The following is a 27,977-nucleotide window of genomic DNA, read 5'->3' on the forward strand; positions in this document are numbered from 1 at the left end:
GGGCGGCCGCGGCGCGATGGAGGCGCCGGCCGAGCTGCTGGCCGCGCTGCCGGTGCTGGCCACGGCGCTGGCGCTGCTGCTCGCCTGGCTGCTGGTGCGGCGCGGGGCGACCGCGAGCCCGGAGCCCGTGCCCCCGGCCAAGGCCCCCGAGACCCCCGCAGCGCCCGGCCCCTGCGCTCCAGAGCCGGCCGCCGCGCCGGAGGGCCCGGGGGAGCTCGAGGGGCCGGGGGAGCGCGAGGCGGCGCCGGCGGTGGCGGAGGAGCAGGCCGCCGAGGCCAGACAGGTACGGACCCGACCACCCCCCCGGACGCCCCTTCCCCACCCCGGGGCCCGCCTCCCCCTCTCCCCCCGGGAGCGCAGAGCAAACTCGCCATCCCCCCCCCCCAAGTGTCGGCGAGCGCCCAGCCTGTCGGAGTTGTGTAGTGTGTTCTGGCGTTCCACTTCCCGGCCCCCGCTCCCTCCTCCCCCGGCTCGGGTCACACCCACCCCTCGCCCCGCACCCCTCCGGCCCAGGGCTTCCCGGATCCACGTGCATGTGGCTTATTTCAAGGTCCGCAATAATGAGAGTTGTCTCGATAACGAAAAAATAGTCATAGTTTAAAAAAAAAAAAAAGCTGATTTTTCTTGTTAAGCCAATGTGAAATCCAGACTCCAGAGCCAGTGAGGTCTCGGTTGGGAAGCGCATAGGGCGGGGCCGAAAGAAGACGCCTTGCACAAATGCAGTCATTTCTATTGTCGTTTTCAAACTGCACACATGCTTTGGCACATCTCCCCTGGGCTTGCAGATAAGCCTGGCCCGGATGGAGTGGAGGAGTGAGATAAAGCCCTCCTACAGCACAGCCTAGCACCCCCAAACCCACAAAACCAGCCCTCCTGCTCTGCCCCAAGCCCACTCCCTGCGGTCCATCAGCTCTGTCCTGACTACACGCCTTGCTTCAGGACATCCAGAGAGATGTGCGCTCATCCCACCAGCCCCACACACTTTTTCCAGTGCGTCTCTTTACATTGGAAACCTACTTGCCAGGCATGAGACAGACACATTGCCAGGATTTCGGCAACCTTGACCCTGAATCAGGAGGATCAGAATGCCTTGTTCTTACTCCCAAGCCCCTCTTCCTGCATGGGAGGGTGGCTGGAACAGTCGAAGCCGTGAGCAAGCTGCTTGGGTGCCCCGTCAGTGTATCTGCAGTGCCCTTTTGAATTTTGCTGGACGCAATGGTTTACATTGAAGAGAGCCCTTGAGGGGAGAAGGCAGTGAGGCTGGGCCAAGGCGTTTCTCTTTGCTGAGTAAGTGTGCCGGACCCCTCTGAGCAGGCGCGTTGTTTGACAAGTGGGTGACTAATTGTGTCAGGAGAGCGGATTCTCACCAGCCTGGGGAGGGCTGTTGTATTCCCCCCGGGGAGGACAGAGACTCCGCTTTAATGGAGGCCCAGCTGCTCTTGCCAACCTCACCTGTGATGATGGCAGGGAGAGTTTTGGACCTGTGCTGATGTGTTAGGTTGGCTCCCATCTTTGGGATTCTTTCTGCGCTCACAGGCTCCTGGGCACAGGAGAGACCTATGGGCCATTCTCAGCCTGCTCCTAGCTCTCAGCCAGCCCCGCTCCTACAGCTTACACAGGGCCCTTTATCCCCCAGCAGCAAGTTCTAGACGGAAGTTCGCAACGCCTGTCAGTGGCGCTCAGTTGTGTCTTGATTCTCTGGGTGACAGCACCTCTGAGAGAGCTTTCTGCACGGGCTGAGAGCCCTCAGCAATCCGAGATCCAAGATCCCGGCGGGGTGGGTTCAGAGTCGTCGGTCCAGCTCAACCAGAACACAGTGTGCCTCTGTCAAGAAAATGCTCGTCCTGCGGGGCTGAGGGGGCGCTTTGGAGGACAAAACACATCATAGAGGTTCACCTGCGGGGCAGCTGCCCCATGACTCTGAGAGCTGAGCCTTGTGTCTGTCCTGCCTGTGCGACATCCTGTCCCGAGATGATCCCAATGTAAGGGTCCCCTCGAAGTCAGTTTCCTCACTCAGGGCTCTTGCCCTGCCCGTGTGGGTTCAGATCCCCAAGCCTTGCTGAGTTGCTGCGCGAGCCCCCCTCAACTCCAGCTGGCAAACACTAAATCATGACTGTGCCTCAGGCCTTGGGGTCAGGTGCTGGGGGAGGGGACACATATCGCTGTCCCCTGCTCTGCCTTCCCAGTGGTGGCATTAGCCCTGGAAGAAGCTGCTAAGAAACTGCGTACGGACTGGGGCATTTTCAAGATCTGATTATCATATTGTGGGCCCGGAGAGCGGGGAGAAGGACCCTGGGGAAATGAGGCCGGGTGGGGGTGGGGGTGGGGGGCGGAGCAGCCACCTTGCCTCACTCATGGTGCTTCTGATCCAATCATCTTCCTGCCCTGCCAGGCCCGGGAGGCCCAGGGCAGCTGCTGCCTCTGATTCACAAAGCTGATTGTTGAGAAGGATCGGAGCCCAGGAAAGCAGCCTCCCACTGCGGCTATAGGTCACGGGGAAGCGGCCCGGCGGAGCTGGGTGGGAAAGTAGCGTGATGGGCTGAGACACCAGGCAGCCACTAAAGAAATGGGGGGTGATCAGCCAGCCGGGACAGGGAGGCCAGGCAGAGGGCAGAGCTCTATTATTAGAACCTCTGTCTTGTCATGTCTCCTAGGGGTGAGTGTAGGGGTGGGCAGCGGAGGAAGCATGACAGGCATGCCGCACCCTCACAAAGAATCACGGCGAACAAGGTCACAAATAAGAGTTGGTCCTTTTAAGGCCTGGAAACAGTGCTTTGCGGGGCTGAGGTGTAGGTTGCAATTTTAGGATGGCTGGGCTTCTTATCAAATGGAGGTGTGGATTCCAGCAAGGCTATGTCATAGGATTCCCAAACAGTGGTCAAGGTGAAGGTCAAGGGTCACCCGAATAGTACTAGAGTTACGTCCGTGCCAGAACTCAGGCTTCTGGGCACTTGGGTCCTCGCTCTGCTCGGCCATGGAGTCGGGAAAACGTCACCAAACACAGAACAGGCAGGGAGACTCATCTCCATTCAAGACTAAAGAGACAAAACAGACAAATGCGATGCCTGATCCTTGATTGGATTCTGGATTGGGGTGGGGGTGGGGAGCTATAAAGAGCATCTTGCAGATAACTGGAAGATGTTTCAAATGAACGGCTTATTAGATCATTTTATTGCATCGATGCTCAATTTCTTGCCTGTCATGCTGACATTGTGATTATGTAGAAACATGTCCTTGTTCTTAGGCAGATGCATGCCTGGGACACCGGGATGACTCAATCGGTTAAGCGTCTGCCTTCAGCCCAGATCATGATCCCAGGGTCCTGTGATCAAGTCCCACGTCGTCAGGCTCCTTGCTCAGCAGGAGGCGTACTTCTCCCTCTGCCTGCCGCTCCCCTGCTTGTGGTCTTCCTCTCTCTGACAAATAAATAAATAAAATCTTAAAAAATAAAATAAAATAAGAACGAAGATGCATGCCAAACATTTAGGGATGACTTGTCACAATTCTAATAGTTACACATATACGCGCACAGGAGAGACTGGAAAGATGGCAAAATGTTAAGAATCGGTGAATCTAGGTGAACGGTGTATGAGTGTTCATTGTTTAATTCTTCCGATTTTTCTGTGGGTTTGGAATTCCCCAAAATACAGTGTTGGAGAGCACACTTACCGCGATGAACACTGAGAAATGTATAGAATTGTTGAATCATTATATTGTACACCTGAAAGTTTTATAACACTGCGTTTTAATTGTACTGGAAAAAAAATACGGTGTTGGAAAAAAGAAACCCAGTGGGGGATTTTCTCAGGAAAGGGCTTGGTTTTTCAGACACTCGGGTGGTGGTGTCTGATTGGACTGCACAGTCTCCTCCGGCTGCCCTCACTGAGGAGCTGGGGCCTGGTTCACCTTTTTTTTTAAGGTTTTATTTATTCATTTGTCAGAAAGAGAGAGAGAGGGAGCACACAAGCAGAGAGAGCGGCAGGCAGAGGGAGACGCAGGCTCCCCGCTGAGCAAGGAGCCTGATGCAGGACTCAGTCCCAGGACCCTGAGATCAGGACCTGAGCCAAAAGCAGACGCTTAACCAACTGAGCCACCCAGGCTCCCCGCTGGTTCATCTTCTGAAGTTACCCTGCTGTTAGGTCCATGCTGTGTCCCCTACCCTCACCACAGGTGTGCCCCTGTGCCCCCCACCCCCTGCAGAGGCCACAGAATAATTTAGGAGCAAGCGAATCCCCTCCCCCATCATCTGTCCCGACCTTCATGATGTCAACATGGCCCCGCTTTCTGTTCTCTTAACAAAAACACAGAAGCCAGCTAGCGGAGGGCCAAATAGATACTTGGCAGTTGTTCATATCACTTTGGAATCTTGTCTCAGTCAGCTCAGGCTGCTATGACAAAATACCACAGACTGGGAGACTTAAACAGTAGACATTTATTTCTTACAGCTCTGGAGGTTGGCAAGTCCAAGATCAAGGTGCCGGCCGATTCAGTTCCCAGTAAGAGCCCGCTTCCTGGCTGGCGGACAACCGCCTTCTGGCTGTGTCTGCACATGGTGGAGAGGGAGCTCTCTGGTCTCTTCCTCTTCTTATAAGAACAATAATTCCACCCTCGGGGCCCCACTCTCTGGACCTCATGTAACCCTAATTACCTCCAAAGCCCCCCCCCCAAATACCATCACACTGGGGCTTAGGGCTTCAGCATATGAATTTGGGGAGTCTATGACAGGTCTAGTGGTTTGCTGGGAAGGAAACTGGAAATAGTCCAAATGTTCATTAATTAGGACGTTGGATTACTTAGCAAGCTGGTAGAACTAAGTAAGGAAAAGTGCAGATCATGAAACAGTGTGTTCACAGTAATGACAGTTTTGAACACCCCCAAACAGAGGACGGTGCCCAGAGCTGCGAACAAGAGTTCAGTGTTCGGTAGTGCAAGAGCGTCTTTTAGGCAGTCATTCCAGCTCACAGGTTTTTTTCCATGTGAGAAAGAAGTCCGTGGACTTTCCTAATGGCTAAACTTTGTTCTTCCTTCCAGAGATAGTCTTGTTGGCACACAGAAAATGTAGCTGTCGGTTAGAATTTCTACTCAGTGGGAAGTAGTAAATTTTTAAGGAACGTATCTTATGAAAAAAGCTGCCTAGCTTTGGAGGGTTAGAAAGGAAGCACAGCGCGTGCGCCCTTTCAGACAGTCCCTGTGGCCCCGTTCTTTCCCAGACCGTCGGCCTCAGCCACAGTGTGGGAGGGCTGAGACGACCGGAGACCATGGGCGGATGTGCTTCCTGAGAAATGCCCAATCCCTGGTGGCTCAGGCATTTCTGGAACAACCTGAGTCCGACCACACTCGCTTGGCCACCGATAGGGACAGATGAATGAAGCAGGACTTTGATGGGGCTCAGAAACCTCCTCTAAGGGGTGCTCTGCACGGACGGAGCGGCTTGCTGACCGTCCTGCTGCTCCGTCCGAGCCACGAAGGAGGTCTGGGACGCTGCAGCGGGCTGTTCCTGCCCTCCTGCCCGGGAGGGAGAAGGATCGGTCACGTCCTCCTGGCCACAGTGGCTAAAGAACAAATGACAGTAACGGGCGCTAAGGAAACCCAGTGTGAGAATTCATGGTACTTGTTCACCTAATAGTTTTGCCTCTGAATAGCCATAGGACTTGGGGGAAGTCCTATAACTTCTGGCCTCCGTTTCCCCACATGGAAGGGGTTGAACTAAAACCACTTGGGATCTCTCCTAGAGCTCTTAGCGATGCATGGTCATCTGCTCGCCAGTTACCAGCTCCTGTTTCGTGGCCTGTGGGGGGGAGGGGTGTGCACGTGTGAGCCTGTGTCTAGCATTTGCAAGTAAGAACTCCTTGCACTCATTGTTAACTCTGTCCAGCCGACCTCTGGTTGAGACAACCCTGGGCATGTTCTCAGCAAGAACCTAATTCTGTGACCTTGGTATGACTAGTGTTTCTCCTGGCCGGTTGCCTATGTGCCGACGACTCATTCTGAGATCGATCCCAAGACTAGCAAAGACCTCCAGCCCAGTGGTGTCCTGTGAAGATCAGTAAACCCTACTCCAGGGTCAAACCATTCTTATCTTTATTTTTCATGACGTCTCACCAGTTCCTGTGCCGGCGGTTGAGGCCTCCTTAGAGACTTTAAACACGAAACCCCTGTCTTCTGTTACGATCTTTAAAGTTGGTCCTGGTCAAAGTTCTTCAGCCTGGTTGGTCCCCAGCAGAGTGGTTTCATTTCCTCCCACCCCTCTCGTTCTGGTTGTGTCAGTCCACGAACTCTCCTCCCTGCGCTCAAGCGTCTCTGTTTATCGCCTGTCCCCCCCCCCCCCCAAATGTAGACACACAAATTCTGCCTCATCTTTGCTGATAAGGGGAAAATGGGCATTTCTGCCCCTGGGTGGTTTGTTTTGTTTTGTTTTTTTTTTTTTTTATGAAGCTTTTGTTGCCCTCCAAATCCTCTTTGTAGGAACAATGCCAAAAACCATTAATCTGATAGGATTGGATCTGGCATGCTTGGCCATCTGAGCCAGAGTGTGTGTGTGGGGCTTATGAATGTGCCCTCATTTGGGATATGAGGTCGGAGTCCAGGATGGCCGTTTTAGTCTGGCTGGTTGAACTCCGCTCCGCAGCCCGGCTCCTCCCTGCCCCGGGGCATTGTGTGCTGGGCCCTGAACTCTAGATCTCAATCTACCACCCTGCCCCTCTCCCCGAGCCCTGCCTCATGAGTCAGTCCAGTATTCGTCCTTTGTTCTTTGTCTATGCTGGAAAAGCTCATGCCCATATCAACTGGAGAACTCACTTCTAGACCTGTCTTCCAGAACATGCTGCCTACCGTCATCCCCCTGATCAATAGCTGATGATGCCCAGCCTCTCCTTGAACTTGACCCCAGGTGGCCGGCTACCTCCTCAACGCTTGCCCGAGGTTGTCCAGTGAGCCCCTGAGACCACCGTGTCTGTTAAGAGTTCTTGACTTCTGCCCTCGGCCCCTCCCTGCCCCCACTGTTCTTGGTCATCTGCTTGGAATTCCTCCACGGGCCCCCGGAGCTGCTCAGGCTGAAAGCCCACACAACATCCTTGTTTTCTTATTTTCCGGCCTGAAGTCCCTCCATCAGCAAGTCCTGTCACCTCTGTCTGCAGAATACCTCCTGTTTTCAGGCTGTCCTCTCCACCTTCCTGGCTGCTACTGTGGTCCACGGTTCACCTGGGCTGTGCTGTTCCCTCCCAGTGGCTCCCCCCACCTCCAGCCTGCCGCCCACGTTCCACCCAGCAGCGCGCACCATCTTTATCACATGGAAACCACACCCCAAACTCTCCTGCCCCAAGCCCTGCGGTGGCTCCCGTCACAGGCAGAATCAATTCCGAACTCTCAGCACGGTCCCCGTGGCCGGCTCTGCCTCTGGTCCCCGCTGTCCCCGCACTCCCTCCGCCGCGTCCCCGAGCTCACACACACCAGGCCTACACCTCAGCTGGAGCCTGGGATTTGCTCTTCACTCTGCCTGGCAGACCCCTCCTGGCCCAGACTTCCAGACGATGGTTCGTCTTCACCTTTCTAGCGTCTGTGTCCCCCGACCCCTACTTCAGCACGCCCCCCTCTCTGGCTTTCTTCACGGCACTCCATGTGGTCTGGGTCGTCCTTTATGTCCGTGTCCATTGTCTGCCCAGCAGAATGTCGGCTCAGGAGAATGGGCCTGGTCTGCCACGTTCACGGCCACGTCCACAGCTGTTACAGCAGGCTCAACACACAGCAGCACCCAGTACGTGCTTGTTGAATGCGAAAGCTTCAAGAACAACGAAGAGAAGGAACACTGGCAGCCCCTGCCACAAGGCAAATGCTGCCTCCTCGTAGCACTGTCCTGGGCAGCAGGCCAAGGCCATTTCTCTTCATGCCCCAGGCCTCCCACCCAGGGCCTCACGTGTTGTCTGCGTTCGCTAGAGCCGTGTGTCATGCCCCAAAGGGGCAGACTGCTCTGTAAGGTAGTGAGCTCCCCGAGGCTAGAAGTGTTCAGAGACTGGATAACTGGTAATTTATCAAAGGTTTTATCAGCTAGGGTTTTGTCTTGGGTCAAAGCCACATTAGATCAGTGGTTTTCTCACATTTTTTAAAGTACTAGATACCATTTTTCTTCTTCAATCTTAGATGGAAGTCCAGTGTGTAAAGGGAAAGCAGAACTGCCCTGTGTGTGTGTGTTGGTGGGGGGGGGGGGAGTCTTGGCCCCTCTATTCCCGCCTCCCTCCTTACAGCAGTCCCTTCTGTCCTCCCCACGGAGCTCCAGGGCTCTGCCTGCCGAGGCCAGGACAAAAACCCAAGCTGAAAACCATTCTTCCCAGATCCTGTGACCTCAGAGGACCCCACGCACACAGAGGAAGGACGAGCACCTAGAGGTGAATGGGGAAGGGCAGACTGTGTGCCCAAGGCCTTGGTTCCAAGGGTGACCCCAAGTTCCTGCCCACCCTCCCATGGCACACACACCCCCCCCAAGGGCAGGAGAGGAGAGCACTTCCCAGTAAGCGTTACAGACTGACCTCACTGCCTCTGGAAGCAGGAGAACCTCAGAGACTGGGGATTATTTGAATTGAGCACAGCCGTGGTGATTTTAGGGTTTTATTGGGAAAAAAAACATCATAAAGCTGGCATTTGAAGATGTTCTCAGAGCAAATGAGTTGGAGGAGAGTGAGGTCAAGGACACGGTGCCGTGTGGGGCCCCGAGTGATTGGCAGGAGCATGGAGAATGAGGGTGAATCCCAGGGCCTGTTCGAGGGGATGGTGGCGGTCGAGAAGTGGAAAGGAACCCACAGCCTTGGATCACCATTCCCAGGCCGTGACAAAGTGTCAAAGATGCTGTGACCACAGAGAAAAACTGATGAGAGGGGCCAGTTGAGGATAAGACGTCAGTTCATTGTCTCCGGGGATGTGCCTTATCCAGCTGCAACTATGGATTTAGAGTGTTGGCCCGGGCGTCCTCTGCCTGGAGCTGTCACTGAGGCGCGCCGTGGCTGAGCTGTTTAGACTCGAGGGCGGAGAGAGCCGTGACCTCTGCCGGCCTGCCCTCCCCACCCAGCACGGGCGCTCTGGGAGCTGGCGCCAGCTCTGCGCTCTCTGTTGGCCTGCGGCTGCTCCCCCCTGAATGCAGGAGATGAACAGCCCGATTACCTAATGGAATCTTTCTGGGAGGCGGGGAGCCTCGTCAGACCCGCTCTGCCTGCGGTGGGAGCCGGGAGGCAGCCCCCGCGCCCTGCCTGGTCTCGGTGCCCGCCTTGGAAACCTTCTGCAGACGTGCTGCCGGGGATGGGCCTGACCCAGGCTGCGGAGAAGTGCATGGGGAATCGTGCTCGCCCTCGCCTCGCTTCCCGCTCTCTGTGCTGGCTACTGCAGGGGAGGGAGGGACAGGCATCCCCGTGGAAGTGGACCTGTGGTCCTACACAATCAGCCTGGATTGACCGCGGGGCTTGTTGTAGCCACAGCCCGAGTCAGCTCTGGTGGCTGGTCACACAGTCCCAGCAGGTCCTGAGTCCTGAGTGCAGGACCCCAGGGCAGAACCATGTCCTGGGGCAGACAGAAAGATGACTGTTTCTCTCTGTGTGTCTGCCTCGTCCTCACCGCCCCCCCCCCCCCGTCTCTGTCTCTCTCTCTCTCTCTCTGTCTCTCTCTCTCTCTCTCGGTCTCTCTCTCTCCCTCCTCTGCTTCAGCGCTGCGCATCGGGCTTGGATCAGCCAGGGCAGCCATAAATGGCAATGTGCTGCCTGCAGGCTCACACTGGCTCCGAGAAGCCTCCCTCCTCAGCCTCCGGGAGACCCTGGCCCCTGTGCTTTGCCTCCCCCCCCACCCCGCCGCCGAGCCATCCCTCCGCTGGAGGAAAAGGTTGGATTGGAGAAGTGTCCCGGGACATGTGAAGTTAAACGTGGGCTCTATCCATCCAGTCGTGGAATGCCGGGACTCTGGTCAGTGAGGTGAGGGGGTTGGGTCCCAGCCCGAGACTGCTTTGGGGACCAGCCAGGATGACACCAGCTGTCTGTCCCAGAGGGCGTCGCCAATTCACAGCTGTCACGAAACTGATTTACTTCCATTAGAGCACGGTGTGTCGGTTTGCTGGGGCTGCCGTAACGACGTACCACAGACTGGGCGGCTTGAAACACAGACGTGTATTTTCTCCAGAACTGTGAGGTCCCGGCGCGGGCAGGGCCGCTCGCTCCCAAGGCCTCTGTCCCTGGTGTGCAGGTGCCGCCTTCTCGCCGCATCCTCACGGGGTCTTTCCATGAGCACACGCACCCCGGGGTCTCTTGCGTGTGTCCTTTCTTACAGATTTCCTCTTAAAGGGACACCAGTCAGATTGGGTTGGGACCCACCCTCATCGGCCTCATTTTAACTTAATTCCTTCTTCAAAGGCTCTCTCTCCAAATGCAGTCACAGTCTGAGATACTCGCAGTTTGGACCTCAACATATGAATGTGGGGAGGGACACAGTTCAGCCCACAACACACGGGTACCATGCAGCACGCGTGGGACCAAGGGCGTTGACCAGAAACCCACAGGGATGGCCTCTCGCTGGCTTGCAGTCGGCAGTCTGAGCGCTGTCGGGTTGTGCGGCCCCAGGCGTGGTCCTAGCCCAGCTATGTGGGGAAGCAAGCCCAAGGGTGGGACTCAGACCTCGAGAACCCCAGGGGATTGCCTTCAGCCAGAGGCAGCCAGTCCTTTGCTGATTCATTCAACAAACACTGAGCTGGGGGCCAGAGTCCCTTCACCTCTCGGTTCAGGCCCGACATCTCTCACCTGTGCTTTGAACCCCCTTCTTGGAGTTCTTCCTGCCTCCAGTCTTGCCCTCGCCACGCCATTCCACTTCCTGCTCCAAAAATGCCGGTCTCCTCCCGTTTCTCCCCATTTAAAAGCCGCGGGGGCCCCTCGTTGCTTTGTCCCCTATAAGACTGCCCGGGTCGGAGCCCTGCTTCCTGACCCCTGCGATCTCCTGCAGCCACACCAAACTCCAGCAAGTCCTTGCAAAAGCCGAGATGCGTCCCCTCTGGGGCCTCGCCCGACTCCTTAGACTCAGCCGAGCTGCCCTCCTCGGGGCCCCTCTACTATGTGGCTTAGATGCTTCCAGAAAACATACCTTCAGAACTGCACGTGCCAAAGCAGGATGGAAGGTGGGACGTGCTGTAGGAAGGACGGCACAGAGGTACAGCCCTTACTGACGGCTCACGCTCCAGCATTTCGTGCTTGTGCCGTATTGCCCTCCTTCGCTGTCACCCACACAGTTCCCCATCTGCAGGCAGGGAGCCCTGGAGGGAGGCCGAAGGGCCACCACGTCCAGAAGGATGGCCGTCTTTGTCCCATGCGCACTTTGTACGGGACCCGCCCATCTTATTACCGGTATCACCACTTCCGTTTTTCTGTCGTGTACACGTTTTTTATAAAATACAAGCAAAATGCAACAAACAGTGTTTTGTTTTGTTCAATCATGGACTCCTTCCCAGGATGGGGATGTCATCTCAAAGCTCACAAGGTAACCTAGAGAAGCCTGCGGGCTGGGGCTGCTCCCTGCAGCGCTGTGGGAACCCCCCGCCACCGCCCAGCCCTCAGCGGCTGCGCCACTGGTATCCGACATGGGCAGCCCTCCCCGCGAGGACCTGACCTGCTCTGGGCTTGCAAAGTGGAGTGTGAGCAGATGGTGACGGGGGTGACAGCCACTCGGCTCGGTCAGCTTGCGCAGAACCGGGAAAGGTGGGGGTGGAGCGACCTCCGGGACAACCGCAGCCAGGGGCCTCTCCACCCACAGGCCCAGGCTCACAGCTCGAGGACCAGAGCTTCCTTCTCCCCCAGCAGAGTTGGGCCATGGGTCCCACCTGCAAGCTGGTCTATTGTGGGAGGGGTTTTGACTGCCCACGGGGCCCACGGGCTTCAAGAGGCATCTTCCAAAGGAAGGAGATTTCTGCACAGACAGAAAACAGTAAGTGACCAGTCCAGCACTGCTTTCCGGACTTCATGAAGTCTCCAATAAAAAGTCTGTTTTAAATTGCATCCCTGTATATAAAGCCACAGCATGCCAGAAATTTTATAAAACGGTATCTCTGTCTACCACACACATAACATTATTTACCTTTCATTTAATTCCGGGATACGGGGGTACCCCCAAAGTTTTAGTGCAGTTTTAGGTTTTAATAGCTTGAGAAGTATAAATGCTACGAAGCTACAGCACACATCCGCTGAGTATTTACTATGTAAATTCCTCGTCTACTTAGCTTCCTGACATTTGAATGCCGAGTTCTCCATTTTAATTCTCTGTGCGAACGGGAGTCTGGCTGGGTGGGCAGGTGGACGAGTCCTCTCCCACGGCACCTTGGTGAGCTGGTCAGCCTCCCTAAAGTCATGTCCAGGCGGTCAGGTACGCATCAAATCCTCGTAAAATCGACAGGCTCGAATCACAAAGGCAATCCCCCGGTCAGTGAACCTTGGGCCATGAATATGTTTTTGAAGTTTGAAAATCAACTAGAGGGGCTCCTGGGGGGCTCAGTCGGTTAAGCGGCTAACGTCAGCTCAGATCATGATCTCAGGGTCCTGGGATCGAGCCCAGCATCAGGCTCCCTGCTCAGTGGGGAGCCTGCTTCTCCCTGTCCCTCTGCCTCTCCCCCTCCTTGTGTTCTCTCTCTCAAATAAATAAATAAAATCTTTTTTAAAAAATGGGGCACCTGGGTGGCTCAGTTAAGCTTCTGCCTTCGGCTCAGGTCATGATCTCGGGGTCCTGGGATTGAGCCCCACATCGGCCTCCTTGCTCAGCAGGGAGCCTGCTTCTCCCTCTCCCTCTGCCACTCCCCCTGCTTGTGCTCTCTCTCTGACAAAAAAATAAAATCTTTAAAAAAAGAGCGAAAAGAAAATCAACTAGAGGCATGTCTAGCACTGGACTGGGATAATTACATGAATTTGAATGAGAAACATCAATATATTTAAAATGTAAATAACCTTTCCAAGGTCATTTTTGGGTATGTTTATAGCATTTATGCTTCTGAAATTATTAAAGCTGAAAATGACACTAAGACTTGGGTTGCACATTTTTATTTTTTTAGATTTTAATTTTATTTATTTGAGAGACAGAGAGTGAGAAAGAGCATAAGCTGGAGGAGGGGCAGAGGGCGAGGGGGAAGCAGGCTCCCCGCTGAGCAGAGAGCCCAATGCGGGGCTCGATCCCAGGACCCTGGGATCATGACCTGAGCTGAAGGCAGACGCTTAACCGACTGAGCCACCCAGGTGCCCCTGGGTTGCACATTTAAAAAAAATATCAGTAGCAACCTCTAAATTGCTTTCCAACCTGCCAACGGGATCACAAGTACAGTTTAAGAAACAGCACACTTCAGAAGTCAAGTGCAAGATTCAAATGTATACCAGCCTCTCTCCAGGCCAGTGTTGGCAGGCCACCCTTCACTGTGTCCCTTTGGGATGGTGGGGTCTGCCTCCGCTCTGGACAGCAACTATTTGTGTAGATGTCTTCCCGACTGGATCATGAGTTCCTTGAGGAAGGGACTGTGCTTATTTCTCTTTTTTCTTGGTGTCCCTCACACATAATGGGAGAATCAGCCTCCTCTCCAGTCTCGATATTGGGCTGATTTCTGGGGTCCAGCCCTGAATGGGTTAATGGCTGTTTGTGTCTCTTTTTTTCTTTTACTCTTCCTTTAAAAAAAGAAAAAAAAATCAGATTTCACAGTTCAGAGACCCCTGTGTAGCATTTTCAAAATATGTTAGGAGTAATTAATGCATATTCATGCATCTTATTAGAAAATCCAAATATACTGAAATGTATCAGATGAACACAGAAGGCCTGTCTCTCCCCCAGCGGTATCCCCTCCCCCCATGGTCCTCACCCCCAAAGGTAATCACTGCTAAGGGTGCCTTGCGGGTCCTTCCAGAAAACCTTTCCTCAGCGTTGATGAGCATGTATGTGCATTTCCATCTTTTATTTACAGCAAGAAGATCGCCCCCTCACACTGTGCAGCCTCTTGTTTTTCCCCTTGGTAATTGACCCTGATGCATTTCTCACATCAGTTTGTATGGTTGCCTCCTTTTTAAAGCCCAGTGTTGCGTGGCGTGTGCACACCGTGATATATTTAACCCGTTAATATTGTGGTTAACCAAATCTATTTAACTGTAAGATATTTAACTCTAAGGATGAACATTTCCTTGTTTCCAGTTTGGCGTGTTTTCTGCTTCACACAAGCAGAGTTCTTGCATGAAAACCTGAACAGATGATTTTCCCGTCCAGAGCAGATCCCTAGAAGTGGGTTTGCTGGGTCAAAGGGTTGTCTCCTTTTCCTGCCTCCCCCGAAGAGTCCTGCCCCAATCTCCACAGCCACAAAGACGTTTTCCTGTGCAAAACCGGGGGTGAGAGAGGGGCATTTGGACAAGCCCCACGTACTGACCAACGGTGCTCCGGGCAGCACGGCTCCCCTCTCGGTGGTGCTGAGCAGAAGTCCTGCTCCTGCCTCCCGCCCAGCTCCTCCTGGCTGCATTTTGTGTGGTCCTGAGAGCGAGAAAGTCACAGGAAACTCGGCCTTTCGGGGTTTGCCACTCATGACCGGCTGTTGGGCTTGTGCAAACTTGCAGGCCAGCTCTGCTCGCTCTGCTCTGTGAGGGAGCCTGCCGCCGGCCGCTCCGTGCTCCTGCCCTGGGAGCCGCGTGCCAAAGGCCTGGGCGTGCTGCCCTCTCCGCCGCGGGCGGCTTCCTCCTGTGCGTGCTTCCCTCTCTAAACCGGGGGGTATATCCGTATTTGCCCGCCGGCTTCCCGCCGCAGTCCCCTGGGCCGCGTGTCCCCACTGCCCTAAAATCCCTGTAGCTGGAGGATGGGCGCATCCTGGTCCCCCCCAGCATTCCTGCAAGTTGAAGTCACTCCTTCCTCCCAAGAAGGCCATCTTGGGACACTCCTTCCAGCCATCTGTTTATTGAGTCCATTCGTGGGAGAGCGCCGGGCCTGAAGGAGGCGGAGCTCCAATTTTGGAAAGATGGACATGGAAACCGTTAGGGGTTGAAACGAGGTGCCAGGAGGCAGGGATGGAGTCTGCGCCCGCGAGCGCCGCTCCTCTGTGACGCCCGCCAGCCATCCTCTCGTGCCTTTCGTTCTACTCACTGGAGCAGGGGCAGGGCGGGGGGGTGGGGGTGGTGGATCGTGGGAGTCCCCAGTCCCATTACCAAAATGGCATCCAAAGTCTTTGACAGGCACCCACCCGGAAAGGGTAAAGGGACTGAGTTTCAAAGGTCAGAAGCACAGCTCCTCGGCCCACAGGCTCCCCATTGTCATCTTGGCCACACAGCGTTTGCACAGAGGTCGTACGGACTCCCCCCGCTGGTTGACCGCGGCCCCAGAGTCAGGTGCCTTTCACCAAGGAGTCAGACACCTGGATGACCGTATCCGCATGAACCGTCTCGAGCTCCGGGCGCCCGGGGCTGACTCTCTCCTTGTCTTGCAGGACCAGGAGCAGGAGCAGGACCAGGACCAGGACCAGGACCAGGACCAGGAGCAGGATGGCCAGGAGGGCCCACCCCAAGCAGGGCCTGAGGAAGAGGATGGTGAGTGAGACCCAGCCTCCAGGCCGCACGCCCCTGGCCCTGTCGCTTCTGCTCTTTCTGTCCCCACTTTCCTGTCTCTAAACTGTGAGTTGTCTTCAAACACGGAAGGCCCATCTCGCCAGTAAACCGAGCACCCCGACCTTCCATTTCCTGCCCTGCCTCCTAGCTCCCCTCCTGTCACTGCTTGTGCATTTCGGTTTCTCGCCAAACGTCTCCCAATCTATCTGATGGAGACGGAAGCCGCTCACAGCGCCGCTGCCCAGGCGTTCTGCACAATGGAGGCCCCAGGGGAGGAGATGTCTGAGCAGCTCGGGCTAACTGGCCGGACTTCCCTGCCATCAGACTCTGGCCGGCCAGGAGAAGGGAGCGGGAGTGACGGGGAGCATTAAGAAAACTGGCCACTTCGAACCTGACTGGGTGGAGGGCGGAGGCTTTGCCCTGGGCACCCACGGGGGCCAGTGCCCCAGACAGACAGAGACAGAACCACACGTGGTCTGCGTGTCTGCTGGGTCTGTCGTGTTTTATTTCTTAAAAACAAACGAAAGCAACATGTCAACATTTGTTAAATCTATGTGGAAAGTACATGGAGGACTTATTACTTGTACTTCTGTGTATGTTTGAAATATTTCATCATTTTTTTAAAAAGCCAAACTGTTGCCGTGACCGATGGCTGGCAGGGGCAGTGGAAAGAGTGGGTTGCAGGAATGCCGTGACCGCGGCTGGTATGGGCGTGTGGGCCGGCAGCAGGGCAGCGCTGGGGGGGGGGGGGGGGCCCACAGCTCCTCCCCTGAGGCCCCACAGGGCTGCGGCTTCTGTTGGTACTGCCTCAGAGGAGCAGGGAAGGGCGGGCAGCTGCGGAGGCGGGTCAGGGGGACCTGCTCTCCTTGGCGCGGTTGGTTCTCCTCCGTCATCTGCAGGTTAGAGACGCACGGGAACTGTGGCCCTGTGTCCCTGCCTTGTGGCCCCAGGCAGCTGCAGGGATGCTGGAAGTCAGGATCCTGTTTGCGACTCTGGGACACAGGAAGGGGCCGGAGCCAGAGGCCCCTGGCCAGGACAAGGGGAGGCTCACCAGCCTTACAGCCAGCCCTGTGCCTTGTCACGGGCCCCCCTCCTTATCTGACTGCTGCCTCCTGGACATCCCCCATCCCCCCGCCACCTCCTGCCAGCTCTGACAGGGTGAGGGAGGGGAGGTTTATGGCCGCAGCTGTCGGAGGATAAGAGGAACAGGCCCCCAGCCCTTCTGCAGTGAGCAGCTCAGCTCTGGGGCTAATTGATTAGTGTCGCTCAGACGCCCTCCCTAAGCGACCTGGTGATTCACAGAAGGCTGCAGGAGGAAGTCCTGCTCCCAGGAGGCCCTCACATCGAAACCTCCCGTTCTAGCAAAATTAGATGCGACTGTGTACCCCTTGGTACACCACACATGATGTGATTAGGTGAAATCCTTTTCTAGTCGTCCTGCCTGGCCCGGAAAACATCAGACTCATCAGACCTGCCCCATGAATGAAAACCTTGAGTCGTACGCAGCTGGCAGAATTTTTTATGTTTTATTTTTCTAAAACATAGCAACACAATGACCTTGATGTTGAGGTTAATTGGTTTTCTTTGTCTGTTGCCTCTTCCTGAGGTCCAGAATCGAGCGTTGCTTGTGAGCTCATCCTGAGGCCGTAGCCTCTGTGTGATCCCGCCCCTCTGGCAGGCTTTTCCGGCTTTCCTGATCACCAGGGACCCAGGCCCCTCAGACAGCAGCTCTGAATTACTCAGCAAAGTACCCAGATCCCCAGATGCAGGCAGTGCACACCCGGTGCTGTTGGAAGCTCCTGATTCTGTGGGCCCACAAGGAATGGTACTGGAATTTCCAGCCCTTGCTTGTCAACCTGAGCTCAGCTCAGCCTGGAGGAAGAGCCGGCCCATGGGGGCTGGGGTCCCCAGTGAGGAGGGGTGGGAATGGATTCCCCTGTCTCTGCGCAAAGCCCCATCTCACCTGGAGGATGAACCAAGACTCCCCCCCCCCGCCCCAATGATGACCTGGCCCCTCTCTACCATCCAGTGCCACTGGCCTCCTCTCTTTGCTGCACCTGTCTCCCCGGACACTGCAGGGCTCAACTCACCGCACTCCCTCAACTACCGTCTGTAAAACCCTCCCTGATGCTACCCCCACCCCACCCCCATGAAACTTCAAGCGGCCCCCGCCCTGCCTCCCACTCCCCTGTCCTTTCTGCAGAGCACTCATGACCAACTTAACTGTATTTGACTTGTCTTTGCTTGCTGTGTGTTTTCTTCACTGCTAAGGCCCCAGCCCCTAGCAGAGTGCTCACTAAATATTTGCAGAAAGAATGAAGAGCAAAGGAATCCTTGTACAAATGTAGTCACTTCTTCCTAAGGCAAGGCTTCAGCCCCTGGACAGCTGGCCAGGGTGAGGGGGCCACAGGAGGGCTGTGGAGCCCGCCAGCGTCCTCCTCCTGGGCGAGGTTTTGGAGAGAGCACGGCCCCCATCACATCACACTTGGGTTCTGAATTTGCATCCAGAGCCTTCTTCCTTCAGCCCAGAGAGAAGCCGAATCCGAGGGCCCGAGGCATTTTCCTCCCCCTGGGCCCACATCAGCCTGTGTGATCAAACAGGGACAGCTGCCAGCTGGAGGTCAGGGTGGCCCGGGGCAGGATGCGGAGGTGTTTGAGATTCCGGACGTTGGAGTGACAGAGAAGTAAACTCTCCAGAGAACCGAGAAGGACCGTATCTGTGTGGGAGGGTGATTTGCGGGCCTCCGCATTTCCCTTACTCAATTCTTTAGGCCTTCATGGGAATTAGACAAGATAAGCCGTTGAGTCTTTGTCCCCGGGGGTGGCGGGGGGCTGTCTGCCCTACACCTGCTGGGCTGAAGGACCACTTAAGGGCATGGCTTCCTCTCTGAGGCCTGGCAGCACCTGTGTGGGCATTGGGGGGGATGGGGGAATCCCCGCCAGCCGAGATGGCCCTTTTGAAACTAACAAAAGGGGAAGAGGACCCGGAGTCTGGGGGAGGCCCCCAGCACTCAGACCCTCGCGCCAGCTCTGACCGAGTCTCCTCTCTGCAGGGGGAGAGGTCTTCTCCTTTAAATACAGCCCCGGGAAGCTGCGGGGAAACCAGTACAAGAAGATGATGACCAAAGAGGAGCTGGAGGAAGAGCAGAGGTAGGGACCACACAGCACCCGTGAGCCCTGACTGTCCTGCCCCTGCGCTCGGGTGCCGGGAGACAGGGCGAGCCTGCGGCAAACCGCTGCCCCAACCCACTGCCACTCCCCCATTTTCTGTTTAGGGGCTCTTTCCTGTCCTGGCTCTGTTCAGCCAGGCTCGGTTTCCCCTGAAGACAGTCCCTTTGGGGTGCTCCGGCATAGCTGGGGAGGAGGGGAGGGCCGCAGAGTCCCTCCCCTGCCCCTCGCCCCCACTGAAAAGGGAGAAGCTAGACGCCAGGGAAGAGCCTGGAGCAGACCGCTCCCTCACCCAGAGAGTTCATGACAAAACCAATCTATCACTTCGGGACAGGGCGCAATTCTTCCTGCTCATCCATTCGGCAGCTCCCCTCCCCTCCTCTCCTGCCCCTCCGGCCCCTCCCAGCCCGGCGTCTGCGGTCGGTTCCTATCTGTTCTGCTCCACGGAGCTCCCACAGCTGCAGCTGCCTAGCTTCTCAGCTTTAGAATCGGGCCCCCGCCCCCGCCGGACACCCACTGCACACCCGTGGGCCTCCCTCCATGCCGCTAGGGTGCTGAGGAACACTCTGGAAGCAGCAGGACAGCTGGGGAGGGAACCGGTGGTCAGACCCCCAGTCCAGCTGTCTCCTGCACGCCTCCGGCCGGCCTGGAGCCAGCCGTGCTCCGGTTCAAGCAGGAGTCTAAACGGGAGCCCAGGGGGGGATTCTAGGGTCACAGAGGACAGGAGGGCTTATTCGAATGCATAACTCAGCCACTCTTTCATTGCCGCTGGCCACACCACCCAGGGTCCCTCCAAAGTCAGAAGCTGCTTTGCCCATGAGGATCCCCATTTCCCCTCCCGCAACTGTCACCAGCTCTTCCAAACCTGGCCTGGAAGGCTCTTCCCCTGGGGTGGAGGGGTGGTGGCAGGCCCAGCCTGAGGAAGACTGGGAGCAGGGGAAGGTGGCCTCCAGGGGAGCCACCCCTTGGTGCTGGCGACACTGCCTCTGGGTGTGATCTGGTTTGCTGCCTTTATATTTCAGGATTGAGCTGACCTCTGACCTCACTTCCCTGTAGCAAGTTCCTTAGGTCCTGAACCACACATAGTCTTGCAAATCCTTTTGGTAAGGAGATTGACTTCTTAGACCAGTGGTGCATCCCCCCTCCTGTCTGTTGATGTGTCCTCAACGTGACTGACACGGTCGAGCCCTCCCCTCCTCCGCCACCTTCATAACCAGTTGATACATTCCATGCACCGAGTGGCCTCTTTCTTCGCCAGCACGGGAGATGCTGTGTGACCGCCCCCCTCCCAGGGCTGCAGAGTTCTGGGACCCAGTGGACCTAAGTTCCTGGTGGGCCTCACGGACCAGCTGGTGGGGAGCTAGCGCCCCCTTGTGAGGCTGGGGCTGAACTGTCGTCCCCCTCTGGGACCGCTGGGTGTCGCCCTGCCGCTTCGGCCCGCCCTAAGAAGAAAGCCTCGTGTGGCAAAAAACCCCTGTGCTCCCGAGTGGTGGGACAGGCAGGTTTTCCGGGTCAGGAAGGGGTGGCCAACTGCAGCCCTGGTCAGTAAGCTCACTGTGACTGGAACACGGCCACTCTTGTTTTCCCATGGTCTGTGGTGGCTTCCGCACCACTGTGACCGGAGTGAGAAGTTGCAAGAGAGCCGCGTGGCCCACAGGGCCCAGAAGAGTCAGAATCGGGCCCTTTACCGAAAATATTCGCAGCCTCTGGATTAAGGATGGGGAGGGCTGGATGCGCTTGGGGTCCCGCAAAGGTCCCTGTGGACGGAGCTGCGGTCAGGACAGGCCTGATTCCTTGGGCTCGGGCAGGTGCTCCTGGTGGACGTGAGGAGTCACTGGAACAGGAAGGACAGACAGTTAGGGGACGGATGCCAGGCCTCAGGCTGCGGGGTCAGATGGCCACTGTCACTGGGCTCCGAGCCAGGACCTCAGGAAGAGGGAGGGAAAGTCTCTTCTCTGTTATGTTTAGACAGCCGACTCTGCATCGGCCGCGCGGGGGGCAGAGGGTCTTTCCCGACAGGGTTGTGGGGCCTCTCACGCACTTGGCTATTCCGTGGGGCGGAGACCGTGCCCCAGGGCTGCTCTTGGGGTGAAGGAGGAGATCTTCCCTCCTCATCTGCAGGCCTGTGCCCCAGGTGGAGAAGGAGGGGCTGGTGGACTTTGAGGCACTTAAACTCGGTCCTCGCTCAGGGTGGAGCTGGAGTTCACGCTCATTTTCACCCCTGCCCTTCCCCAGCATGCTCCCCGCGGCTGCTGCACGCGTCTGCCTGTGCCGTCTGCCTGCTGCCTCCTGCCCCTGCATGCGGCCAGCCCACGTGGCACTGCATGGGGCCCCTTGACTCGCACCCCTCTTGCAGCTGCTTCTGTCCCTCTCGTGGTGATGCTTGGGGTTGCAGAGGCTGACGAGTTCGGCTCTGTCTCTTCGTCTCCAGCACGGCAGTTCCTGTGGTTCCCCTGTGGCCCGGGAGAGCTGGCGGGTGCAAGTTCGTTCTGGTCCCCGCTGAGTCTAGGAAACGGCCCTGGGATTCCAGTATGAAAAAGAACATGCACATTATCGTCAAACCACTAAAACTGCGGGCCAGCGAAGTGTGCTCTATTCTTTGCCTGTCAGATTCTTTCCGACCAAACTCTGCCTGTTTCTAATCCCTTTCCTGGCCCTCGGGGTCCCAGCTGACTTGCAAGCTAGTTAACGAAAAAAATGCTGCAAGTCCCTGACTTTAAATTTATCAACACAGCCAACAGAACAGTCGTATGCAGAGCCCAAGTCCTTAGTGGTCACATGAGCCAGCATCCCCTAAAGCGTCACTTTACAAATTTTCAGGACACAGCACTTAGGAAGCAGGGCTAAAATCAAGAGCCCAGATCGTTCCTCTGCGTGTTTAAATGGACCTTCCCATCCTTGGAACTGCTCACAGGTCAGCTTCCTTCTGCCCAAGGGGCAGAAAGTGGTCAGGTTTACAGATCCAGAGCTGGCTGCTGCCCCAGGAGGACCCTGCTCTGTCACGGCCTGCCCCCTCCTCCGAGGCTTCTCCTGGGGCTCAGGGCTCATGGCATCCTTGGCGTTGCCGTGCCTGGCTGCTGGGGTGTGCGTTCCCAGCGCAGTCTCTCTGGGAGGTGCCACATCCAGCTTCAGTGTGGCTGGGACAGTGGGCTTGCAGGCTGCCCACTGCTCCTCCGGCTCCCAGAGCTAGCGAAGCCAGCGAGCTTGGCAGGAAAAAGAAAAAGCACCCCTGCCCACTCCTGTCCTTGTACGCCATCTGTTCCCACCTTCTGGTCCAGAGCAAAGTGGCCCAGGCTGGCTCGGATAGGCGGGAACCTGGGACCCCAGCACCCACTCCCTTCTGAAGGTCCTCAGAATGTCCTGACCTTTCTGGAAGGGGACACGACTCTGGTGGAAGGTGTTTTGTACGGCATAACAGGCAGGGGGGAGTGGAGAACCCAGGCTGTGGGATATTCTGCTGTCTGCAACCTGGTGAGTCCACGAAGGATTTGCCGGTGTCAATGTCTAGAAACGCGCGTGACTCTGACTCCAGAAGAGGGCGCCGGAGGGACAAAGTCAGAGCCCCTGTGGAGTCTGTGTGCTTCTGGGTGTCCTTTAGAAAAGGTGGGCAAGCATCCCTAGTGTGCCAGTGTCCCCAGGGGGACAAAACAGTCGAGCGTGACGGGATGGCCCCAGTGAGGCACACAGCCAAAGATCAGAAGCACCCAGTATCTGACCCACGGTCCGCCCTGCCCACGGGCCGAGCAGTAGGGTCCTCCCGGCCTAACTAAATGCCTCACGGACTCCGGACTCAGAATGGGATGCGGCAGGCTGCTGAGGTCCTGTGCCGGGTCGGGCCAGCTCTAGGAAACATAGTGTCCTGCTGCAGGTGACGAAAAGCAAACTGCACCGTGTCTGAGAAACCAGTGTCCAGCCTGGCGTCTGCAATCCCAAACACCCTTCTCCTCATCCCCGTTCCCCAGTTCCTCCCCCACAATACTTGTTAGATGGAAGAAGTAAAATAAATGATCTTTTCTTCCTATTTCTCTTTACAGAACTGAAGAATAATGAAGTTATCCTTAGCCTCCTGCTAAAGGCTTTTCTTTTGGCATCTAAAAAGCTTGAGAGATAAAATGGAAATCCCCAGAGCGGAGCCGTGCAGGCTCCCAGGTGCCTCTGGCCTGCATAAATCCGCTGGGACCCAGACCCTCCATCAGGACCTGTCCCTCGGCGGGGAGGGTGCCGGGAGTGCCTTGGGCCCCGGGGTAGAGGTGTTCCTCCCCGTTGGTGCGGATTAGCTTGTTTAAGCAAGGGTTTCGTAGACTTTGGTTTTTCTTATGCTCTCGACTCACCCTTCACCCCTGTGATGTCACCAGCGACAGCCACCTTGTCATTTTAAAACCACCGTGTCATTTAAAACCACCAGTGTCATTTAAAACCAGCTTCATTCCAGTGCCCCCCACCCAGCCACCCACTGGCCTTTCCCTTCACTGGAGCCAAACCGTGAGAGACTCTGAGGCATTGCAGGCAGCCGAGGCAAAGCTCCTGTCCGTTAGCTGCCTCAGGGATGGTGGACGGCCCTCCTTCCCCTGGGGGCCCACTGCCCTCTTTCTGTCTGGCGGGCTTGGGTGTTGCGGGTCCCCCTGGGGGACACCAGTCTGATGGCCCCACCGCAGGGAACCAGCACCAGCTCTAGACCCTCAGGTAGAGGAGGCCGGAAGCCAGGCCTCTGCGGCTCCGAGGCCTTTTCACTGACGCTCTTACTGGCTCAGCCGAGTCTCCACCTTCGCTTTGGTGGGAGCAGTAAGAATAGTCTGCTTGAAACAGATTTCTTGACTATACCGTTTCCTAGAAGGTGCCGCAGAGAAGTCAGGATTTCACCAGGTAATGAGATCAGTCCCAGATCCGTTTCTTGGAATTTTATATTGGGCAATATTTATACTATAGCAAACTAATCTGCAGCTTTTAGATGTGTTGGCTAAAACATTTTTTTAAAGCAGTAAGTTTATAGAAAAAATTTGTCCGTTTGAGAAGAAGGCCGGGATGCCAACCCCTAGGGCATGTTACGTTCCCAGTGCCCTTCTCTGGGCCTAAAGGCTTAGGATTAGGGTGTAGTGCAGATCGGGCAATAGTGGGCCAGCCGCGTGACAAGCAGATGTACCCTTGTCGCCACACATGTCCCCACACAGCAATAACAGCCGTGTCCAGGCTGGGATCTTACTGATACAGTAAGCAGGCGACTCTCTCCAGGTCCGTTATCTAACTAGTTAGTTGTCTGGAATCTTCCTGCACGTGGCTTGTAGGCACCAAGCCTCACGTACTCCTGGCAGCTTGGATCTGTATATTCAGCCTGTGTTCAGCCCAATAAACGTTGAGTAGATGATCTTGGTTATTGTGTGTTTTTTCAGTTTTGCTTTGTTTTTAAGAAATAATCTTTGAACCCGTTAAAATTTGAGCTCTCTCTCATACTGGTGCCTGTTACTCTCTAGCAGAGTATAAGTCATAGGTCCACCCTGTTAAAAATGCCCAAGTGCCACAACCACCAAAAATATCTGAGAATTTGTGTTCGCTCGGGGCCAGCGGGAATGTGATTCCATCCAGGGAGCTCAACACACACCTTTCAATCCACAGTGCTGTCTTCGGACTGCAGGGTACAGAACACCTATGGCAGGCTCCTTCGCCTCCAGATGGGAAAACAGACTGTAGAAATCACATTCCCAGGGTGACAGAGAGGCTGGGATTTGGGACTTCAATATTTCAGTTTCTAGATGCTGCTGTAGCCAGAAAACCAACTTCCGGATGGGAGGTATGGGGTCCCACTGAAAGAATCTGTTGCATAAGACCAGACGCTCGGACCCCACCCCACCCTGGCAGCGTTCTGGGTGGCCAGAGGTCATGCCAGAGCCCAGCCACGCGGGACCTGCTGTGTCTGTAGCATTGCTGGCTGCAGGGAGGGGCTGAGAGGGCCGGGGCGCAGGGTGTGGTGGCCCAGAGACAGCACAGAAGCCAGAAGTCAGCCCTGCTGACAGCCCCGTGCATGCAGCAGAACAAGCAAGCCCCAGACCGTCCCTGCTTTGCGCTGCAGTCTTGTCCCACCCTTTCAAAATGTTTGCGCTCCTGGGAGTTGTCCCGTGCTGGTCAGATGGTGTGGCCGAGCCTCCCGTCAGTCCCAGCTGCCCAGCGTGTGCAGGCCGGTTCTGTGGTAGGAAGGGCAGGGCCCCGCTGGCCATAAGGTCTCTGTGCACATCAGGAAAAGGCGCTCCTTCCTCTGAGCAGTGAGACCCATGCCAACCGTGCCCCTGGGTCAAGCCCCCATGTGCACCTCCGCGGGCGCCCCCAACTTCTCGCCTGGTACTGGTTTTTGTCCTCATCCCTCTAAACGGAGGCTGTCGAGAGCCTGTTTCTTCCCGGGCTCGCTCTCCAGTCACTTAACAGAACGGGCCTCTCCCCAGTATCTCCCAGGAGGTGCGAGGTCAACACTAAAAGGGGGCCCAAGGGAAAACAGAGGCACGGGAACCCACAGGGTCACTTGGGTCCTCCCCAGACCCGCAGGGAACAGCCAAGACGTGGATCCCGCCTTTAGAACCTTCCAGCTGAGGTCATTCCGCCACACGAGCTCGTGGGTGTTGAGTGGGTTTCGCTTCGGTTTGATTTTCTTCTTGTCCTGGGAAGCAGACACGGCAGCAGCCGAGAGAGCGGGGCCCCAGGCCCGGGCGCGCGTGGCGTCCCCCCGCTGTGGGCTCGGAGCACCCTTTTCCTCTGTGTCCTCTCTTCCCCGCAGAGTGCAGAAGGAGCAGCTGGCGGCCATCTTCAAGCTCATGAAGGACAACAAGGAGACGTTTGGGGAGATGTCCGCAGGTGACGTGCAGGAGCAGCTCCGGCTCTACGACATGTAGACGGCCCTCGCCCCGCCAGGCCCTGGCCCTCACGGCGGACGTCAGCGGGCTCCTTCCCTCTCCCATACGTAGCCGTAGAGGAGGATGACGCACGGCTCGCGCAGCTCCCACAGTTTAGGCCTCACGTTACAGGAATCAGGATCGCTGTCGTCAGAGGTAGACCTGTCGGCTAAGACAGTGCTCCCCTGCCACTTCCTCCCATGCAGTTACGGAGGCTTCCAGAAAGCCTTCTGAGGCAGCAGGAGGAGGCAGCGTTGTTAGACTGGACGCCCAGGCAGCAGGACCTGTGACCCGTCTTCCCACAGCATCCCCGAATCCTTGCCACACCAGCTGCGGGGAGGGGGCCCGGTGCCCGGGGGTGCGAGCTGCTGCCTGCCCCGGCCTGAGCGTCCTTCTAGCAGCAACCCTCAGCCAACACGCACCTTCCACGGGCGCACAGATCAGTGTAATCGGAGCCGAGACCCGCGAACCGCTGCTCCCATTTAAGCTTGAGACTGACTTCCCACAAGGGAGGGAGGCTCGTTGGAGCGCTTGTAACACACCCAGGGCGAGGCTCGCTGCTGGGGAGAGACATCGAGGGTGCGACACGGTGCCCACCCGTAGGGAGACGAAGGACCTCCAGGGGAGACGGCCGGGTGTGCAGGGAGAGGGCACCTGCCCAGACGGCATGCACGAAAACACCGAAATGACCTGACGGGGCCGTGGCTGGGACGCCTCCGGGGCTCCTGGGGCCTCAGCCGGCGCGGGCCGAGGCGAATACAGCGGCGCCTCCGTGCTGCACGGGCCCTGCTTCCGCTCACCCGTAGCAAACGGAGCTGGGGAGGGTCTGCTGAGGACAGAGCTATGAAGTTCTTATAAATATTGTGTATTTGCCGAAATAAAGCTAAGTCAACACCGTGAACTCAAAGAAGCGGTGGCCTTTTGTGCACCTGACATTCGGGTGGCGGGGGGCGAGTTACTCTCCTTCCTCTCTGCTCGCCACTAGAATTCTCCTCGGGCACCTCTCCTGTCTGTTGCTGTGATTCCTTTTGCGTCCTTGCTGACAGTCTGCACAGGAGGACGGTCTGCTGTTCTAGCCCAATGTCGGTGGTTTTCTTTTTTAAAAATTATCTTTTTGTCACTGCTTTTTAAAAAAATTCTGATTTGAGAGTTCTTTGTTCCCTTTGTCACCTCCCAGGGACCCCTTCCCCATCGTTTCCTCTCCCTACCCACTGGATGCGAGCGGCGAGCAGGGCCACCTCCCCTGGGGCCGCCCTGCCCATCGCGTTGCCCCGATGCCGGATGATGGGCCTTCCTCTTCTCCTGCCTGGATCCTTCTTCTCTGATTATACCGAACAGGAAAGACCCGTGCGTACTTGAGTCAAACTGCCATGGCTGTGGGAAGTAAACTCAAGGAACTTTCGTATCCTTGGACCCACTAAGATGTTCCAACAGCAACGAGCAGAAAGGTCCAACTCCGCGGGCTTACACCAGAGAGGAGCTGGGTCACGGAGGAGCCCAGGAGCAGAATGGACCCAAGTGGCCGTTCCTGTGGCTCAGACTTGCTCGCGTTGTGGGCTCTTGTGGCCCATAGCCCTCCTCGGGCTTGCAAGACGGCCGCAGGGGCTTGGGTGTCACATCCAGATGCAGGACAAGAGCCGTGTCTGGCTTGTGTCTCTAGGAGTTAGGGAACCCATGCACCTGCCCCCCCCTTCAGCTCCCAGTTGGCCAGAATAGGTCATGTGTTCAAGCCTCACCCAATCTCCAGCAAGGAGATGGGCCGACCATGGTTGGCTGAGGTACCTGGGGCTGGGGCAGCGTCCCCTCAACACAGGGCCGTTCACGGAAGCAGAGAACAGGACCCCATCAGGACTCTGTGAGAAAGGGATGAGGGAGGTGGTTGCTGCGTAAACAGCGGGACCACTCGGTCACCTGGTGGGGACTTGGGAGCCTCTGAAGGATGCTGCGTACAGCACCCTGCACATGTCCAGGGTGGGGGTCCTGTTGCCCAGGTTCCACACTGGGCCTCTGATGCTTCGAGGAAGCACTGAGCACTCTGGGACTGTGGGGGTGGCTCTGCTGCCATTTCCACCTGTGTTTATACCATTCCTGTGCCCTCACCTGCCTCACTGGGGCACCCTCGAGTCCCTCTGTGGCCAGAAGAGTCCTCTCAGAACCCACTTCAAACTGACACACACGAGTCCCACCAGATAATCAGGACTGCTCTGGCTCAGGAAACTCAAAGTGCCTGGAACAAATGGACCTGCAGATTCAGAACCGGTCCTCAGAAGTTTCCTGGAGTCAGAGGCGATGGCAAGATCAACACACACACCCACAAGGTGCCATCCCACCCTCTGAGCCAAAACCAAGAGGAGACCCCGTTGCTCCCAGT

General features: G+C 56.5%; 1 protein-coding gene across 1 annotated transcript; it reads left to right on the plus strand.

The window, feature by feature from the left end:
- Window positions 1-27,934, plus strand: MXRA7 (matrix remodeling associated 7). Its single transcript, XM_026484067.4, has 4 exons — window positions 1-283; window positions 15,446-15,545; window positions 18,617-18,713; window positions 25,492-27,934. The coding sequence occupies exons 1-4, from the start codon at window positions 17-19 to the stop codon at window positions 25,604-25,606; spliced, it is 579 nt and encodes a 192-aa protein (XP_026339852.2). The 5' UTR covers window positions 1-16; the 3' UTR covers window positions 25,607-27,934.
- The last annotated feature ends 43 nt before the right edge of the window (window positions 27,935-27,977 follow it).

The sequence above is a fragment of the Ursus arctos genome, unplaced genomic scaffold, assembly GCF_023065955.2.
Source record: "Ursus arctos isolate Adak ecotype North America unplaced genomic scaffold, UrsArc2.0 scaffold_24, whole genome shotgun sequence".
NCBI classification, from domain to species: domain Eukaryota; kingdom Metazoa; phylum Chordata; class Mammalia; order Carnivora; family Ursidae; genus Ursus; species Ursus arctos.